The sequence below is a fragment of the Cicer arietinum genome, chromosome 1, assembly GCF_000331145.2.
Source record: "Cicer arietinum cultivar CDC Frontier isolate Library 1 chromosome 1, Cicar.CDCFrontier_v2.0, whole genome shotgun sequence".
Taxonomy (NCBI): Eukaryota; Viridiplantae; Streptophyta; class Magnoliopsida; order Fabales; family Fabaceae; genus Cicer; species Cicer arietinum.
The window spans coordinates 52,509,185-52,515,507 of record NC_021160.2 but is presented as its reverse complement, the minus strand read 5'-3'; the positions used below and the strand labels follow the sequence as shown (position 1 = coordinate 52,515,507).

At 33.0% G+C, this 6,323-nt stretch overlaps 1 protein-coding gene across 2 annotated transcripts in view; it reads right to left on the bottom strand.

The window, feature by feature from the left end:
• The window catches only part of LOC101511475 (beta-galactosidase 17), a 13,604-nt gene extending 9,021 nt beyond the window's left edge, over window positions 1-4,583 (bottom strand). Inside the window, exons 1-4 of one of the 2 annotated variants that reach the window (XM_004486776.4) lie at window positions 4,352-4,583; window positions 3,816-3,917; window positions 2,944-3,139; window positions 2,750-2,838 (exon numbers count right to left, since the gene is read on the bottom strand). In XM_004486776.4, coding sequence (XP_004486833.1) covers window positions 2,750-2,838; window positions 2,944-3,139; window positions 3,816-3,917; window positions 4,352-4,546 — 582 coding nt within the window. In that variant the 5' untranslated portion in view covers window positions 4,547-4,583. Of the gene's footprint in view, window positions 1-2,749; window positions 2,852-2,943; window positions 3,140-3,815; window positions 3,918-4,351 lie in introns of those variants that run through there. The other variant, XM_027331522.2, reaches the window with a different exon arrangement.
• Between the last annotated feature and the right edge of the window lie 1,740 nt (window positions 4,584-6,323).

The following is a 6,323-nucleotide window of genomic DNA, read 5'->3' as shown; positions in this document are numbered from 1 at the left end:
AATCGTCTTCCTTCTACAGTTATTGATCTTGACTCCCCTTTTTTTCGTCTTTTTAAAATTCAGCCTGATTATAGTGATTTACATACTTTTGGATGTGTGTGTTTTGTTCACCTACCTCCATTTGAAAGACATAAACTTGGAGCGCAATCTGCTCAATGCGCATTTATGGGGTATAGTAACTCTCATAAGGGTTTTGTGTGTTATGATGTTTCTAACCAGCGCTTTCGCATTTCTAGGAACGTAACATTTTTTGATAATCAATTTATGTTTCACTGTCTTTCTCATGCCATGAATGATATTGCTATTCTTCCCAATTTTTCTACTATGCCTCAATCTATAGAACGTTTTAAACCAGGAAATGTATATGTTAGAAAACACAAACAACAGGTTATAACCCCCCTTCTCGACCCTGATCCGCCACCTGATCCTGTTGCGGTTGCACCACGACGTTCTAGCAGAGCGTCTCGTGCACCCGATAGATATTCACCAGACAGGTATAACTCCTCACATGCTTCTTTGTCTGCATCTCTCTCTAGCATATCTATTCCTACTTGTTACTCACAGGCTGTTAAAGATGTGCGCTGGATAAAAGCAATGAATGAGGAACCTCAGGCTCTTCAAGAGAATTTCACATGGGATATTGTCTCTTGTCCTCCTCATATTAAACCCATAGGTTGTAAATGGGTGTATTCTATTAAATTGAATTCTGATGGGTCCTTGAATCGGTACAAGGCTCGATTGGTTGCCTTAGGAAACAAACAGGAATATGGAATTGATTATGATGAGACATTTGCACCGGTAGCCAAAATGACAACTGTTCGCACTGTACTCTCTATAGCTGCTTCTAATGGGTGGATTCTTTATCAAATGGACGTGAAGAATGCATTTCTTCACGGTGATCTCACTGAAGATATTTATATGACTCCTCCTCAAGGTCTATTTTCTTCATCTCATGGTGTGTGCAAGCTCAAACGCTCTTTATATGGTTTGAAACAAGCACCTAGAGCATGGTATGAGAAATTTCGTTCCACTTTACTTGGTTTCTCCTTCATTCAGAGTCAACATGACTCCTCTTTATTTATTCATCGCACATCTACAGGCATTGTTCTACTCCTCCTTTATGTTGATGATATGGTTATTACTGGATCTGACCAGGCATCTATCCAAGAACTTAAACATCAATTGCAAACTGCATTTCATATGAAAGATCTTGGAAACTTGCAGTATTTCCTTGGCCTTGAGGTTCATTCTACCTCAAAGGGTATATTTCTTCATCAACATAAGTATGCGACAGACCTTATTTCTATGGCGGGCCTACAATCAGCTAATCCGGTAGATACTCCTCTTGAGGTTAATGTGAAATATCACCGCGATGAGGGTGATCTATTGTCGGATCCCTTATTGTATCGACAACTTGTGGGTAGTCTTAATTATTTGACAATTACTCGTCCTGACATATCATTTGCTGTTCAACAAGTAAGTCAGTTCATGCACTCTCCTCGCCACCTTCACTTGGCAGCAGTTCGTCGCATAATTCGCTATTTGCTAGGTACCTCTCAACGAGGTCTCTTCTTTCCTATTGGCACAATTCCCAAATTGATTGCCTATAGTGATGCTGATTAGGCAGGGTGTCCCGACACTCGGCGATTAGTCACCGGTTGGTGCATGTTTCTCGGTTCTTCACTGATATCATGGAAAAGTAAGAAACAAGCAAGAGTCTCTAAATCCTCTACAGAATCAGAATATCGTGCTATGTCTACTGCTTGTTCTGAGATAATTTGGCTTCGTGGTCTTTTGGCTGAACTTGGATTCCCTCAAACAGAGCCGACGTCTCTCTATGCCGACAATACAAGTGCTATTCAAATTGTTGCAAATCCTGTTTTTCATGAGCGCACCAAACATATTGAAGTAGATTGTCACTCTATCCGTGAGGCCTATGATAATCAGATTATATCCATCCCTCACATCAATACTCAGTTTCAAGTTGCAGACATTCTTACCAAAGCTGTTCCTCGCCCGCGCCATCAGTTTCTAGTTAGCAAATTGATGCTTCTTGACCAGCCGCATCAATTTGAGGGGGGATGTGAATCAGGAAATAAATAATAATGTATAATTATATTTATCAGTCTTTCTAAAATTAGTTAGACAAATCAGGATTTGATTTGATCCTCTTAATTTGTAATTATTAGATATAAATGTTGTAACGATTATTTATACCGAGAAATATCAAGGCAAAAAGGGCATCAAACCCTATTTTCTGACACTTTCAACCTTAAATACCAAACTATAATAAGTTCAAACCTCAATGATAATAATGTATAAAATGGAGAAGGACGTAAAGAAAATGTTTTAAAGCAAGTAGATGTTTAATGAATATCTAAGTTTTTAGATACACAATCTAGCATTGTTTACATAAAGTTATCAGCATAATAATCATAAGGGTTTGTTTAACCTATTCCATGTAAACCACTCAGACATTGTTACAGTGAAGCCACAAAAAAAAAATCACATTTTCCTTTCAGATAAATAACAAATACTAGTATACTATATGGTTTAATTAAGCTAATATAATGCAATTCATAACGAGCATTGTATGGCTCCCTCATAAAAAGAGAATAATGCAGCTATATAAGAGATAGAAATCTTGAATAAAAAAACATAAAATACAAATCCAACCACAAGATTAGTATTGTGAAGTTGGTTGCAAGGTAGATTGATGTTATCATAAGATATAATAAGGAAAGCATACCAGTTGAAGAAAAGTAGGATCCGATGATCTGGGTTTGGGCAATGGGTTCATGGAATATAACCAACTTGGGAAACCACCCCAGTCCCACTCTGAAATAAATCACTGTAACTATCATCATATTGAATTCTTGGTCATCATTATTAACAAAGTATCAACATCAAGAAGATAGGTATTTAAGTTATGGGAGAGCTAACCTGCACATATGTATGGTCCGGCTCGAACCATCACAAGGAGATCAAGTTTGTGACAAAGGTTGAGGAATGATTCAATATTTGCAATACCCTCAAAAACAAGATTTCCTGGTGTTGGTTCATGCAGATTCCAAGGTACATATGTCTGAATTGTGTTCAAGCCCAATGCCTTGGCTTTTAACAGTCTATCTTCCCAATACTGTAAATTAGAAAGAAAATGATAACACCATAAAAAAGCATTTAAAATAAGGAAGATTAAAAAGAGGTGCCAATTGCAATGACAGATAACTCCACTTTCTTGTCCTACTTCCACTTTAACATGACAGTTATTATGTCTGAATTATAATGAGAAACCATAGAAAGATTTGTCTGCAAGCAAAAACTTTTCCAAAAACATTCTTCTATGCCCAAAATTGTCACCATTTTATTCTACATATTGCCTATTTCCTATCAGAGTAGTTAAAATTGGTGAATATAGTACAGAAGTTGCAATTCGTGCGCAGATCTACTATGCCTAAACTGATTGCAAATTTTCCATCATTTCTAATGAAGGCTTGATGTGGAAAAAAACTTCCAAACACATTGACTACTAATGACTTGCAAATTAACAGGCTGGCATCACCAACTAATTAACAAATAAATGTTCTATTTGAAAGAAAAATAAAAATTAAGTGCATAGCTTTTATGCGCTATTAGCTTTTTCTTCATGTCCCATCACTTCAAAATGTTGGTGAGTAAGTGCATAAAATTTAAAATTGAAGAAGCAATAGTATTGTGATTGATTACAATTTACAATGCTTTTATGATTTGAATGAATTATGGACATTTGTAAAAATTCATTGCACTACATTAAGAGATGTAAGCAAGATGTATACCTCTGGATGCACTCGAAAGTAATGCAAGTCACCACCGATGATCCGAAAAGGTTTACCATCTTTCCAAAACATATCATTTGCAATCTCAAACTTCCTATTGACCTGATTAAAACAATCACAAGGGAGCTCAGTTGTAAAACATAAAAAATCTACAGATCAAAATATCTCAAACTTGAAAACAGTATTTATATGATGATAACTTCGTTTTTTTTTAAATTTCAATAAAAACGGCTAAAAGTTAAACACATTTTCACTAACAAATATTACTCATTCAACAAGGGAAACTATTTAGAGCAACTACAATAACTTCATGCTGAACTCTTCTGCCAATTTAGGAAGACAACCTAAACAAAATTGCAAAAACTTAACATTGTTATTTTTCTAGTTAATATATTTCCGTTGACCAAGAAAGAATAGTTTGCTTAGCTTTTAATTAAATTAATTAATTAACAACCAGAGAGTTGATAAATCAAATAGAGAGCTAATTGACAATACCCAGAAACAAATTTAGAGAAAAAAAGAGTAAAGGAAAGTACTTTATTGGGATGAGAATGATGGGCATGTTGGTAATGAGATGGAAGAGAAGGAAGAGGAGCGAAAACAGGAACAAAGGCACAAAATGCAATGAAAGAGATGAAGATCAAAAGAAGGGTAGTTTTGGAACTTCGCTTCTTTGCCATCGCCAGCGGTATGGAAGCACCGGCGTTGGGGTTCTTCAGTCGGATTCTCATTCACACCAACTGCTAAAACTATTTCAATACAAACTTTAAGTTATTATTATTATTATTGCTTAATGCAATTTTGATCTATCTTAATTTTAGTTCCCTTATTTATTTATTTTTGCAATTTTGACCTCAGTTTTTAAAATTTTAAACATTTTACCTGATGTGGACATGTGGTAACTATTGTAGTGATATATATGGATATCATATTTAACTTTGATTTTAATTAGTTATTATTAATATACTTATAATAGAGTGTAAAGGAAAGGTATTAATAATGTAAAGCAGTATTTTAATATACTTATAATAGAGTGTAAAGGAAAGGAATTAATAATGTTATATTATAGTTTAATTTTAATCATATTGTTTTATACATCACACAATGTAATTTTTAAATAAGATAATTTTTAAATTAGTTGATATTGTGGCGAACTGTGATAAGATATTAGTATAAAGTTGTTTTACACTTTAAATGCACTACTTTTATTTTCTTTATAATACTTTTTTGTACATTTATATTTACATTTTGGAAATAAAACAAATTAGAGATACTAGTTCAATAGTCCTAAAAGCATAATCCGTAAGAGTTTTAGTTAATGTTGTTGAATTAAAAACTAAAGAACATTTTTGTGTAGTTGTATTGAAAAATATTTTTTGAGTCCATTTATGTTAAAAAATGATTGTGCGCATGTTATGTTATTTTGTTTAGGGTTTATTTGTAGCTTTATGGAATCAAGTGTTGATTTTTATAGACCAACCATTGTTCAAAATGTTAGATTAAGAATATATCATTGTGGCATGTTTGTAAATAATCATTGAAAAATGAACGTTCAAGGTCAAATTGATGAAATAAATTGGAATGTTGATTGAATGTCGTATATGGATATAAAAAAATAGGTGACAATTTTGGATTATAAAAAAATCAAATATTTATTATATAGACACGTGAAGCTTTCACTTACTCACGAATTGAAGCCTCTTAACTCTAATGTTGATGTTATCCAATTTGTTAGAGATATTAAAAGTTATGAAATTATAGAAACTCATGTGGAGCATCTTATTGATACTCCAATTATAATAAGAATGACTACAATAAAAAAGAGACAAATTATTGAGGAGGAAATCGTTACTGGTGTTGATGAATACAAGTTTGAGGGTGATGGTAAAAGTGAGTGTGACACTGAACTTGAAGTTTTGGTTGAAGAAGGTGGACCTTGAAATTGTAGTTTGGAGAGCACCAATAGCAGTAATGAGTTAATATCATATCTCCATCCAAAACTTTAAAAACGTATGAATGAGAGAATTATAACCTTTTAGGATAATTTAAATACATTAATATAAATTATCTTGTTTAGATGATAAATTTAAATAATTTTCAAAATGAAAGAATTTAATTATGTATTTTTTTTCAAATATAAATTTAAGCAATTTTAATTGAGTTTAATTTTCATGTAATATCAATATAAAAAGTTTTGGATCCATGAGCTTTAGCTTGAAAATGTTGACTTTGAGCTACACTCAAACGAGTAACTGATCCTTTTAATAATGTTGGGACGGTGTGTTTAATATTGGGTCCACCATCAAGGATAGTAAACATTAATTCTCTTTATTTTTTTATTTTTCGTTAACTCTAAGGAGGCAAAGAAATGAGGTAGTTCAAGTAGGAGGTAACGAATCGGTTTAGTTTGGTTTTTGAGAGAAAATAAATTTGAACCAATAAAAAGTAATTGATTTGGTTTTGATAATTTTTACTTGGGAAATACGAACCAAACTAAATCGATAAAAA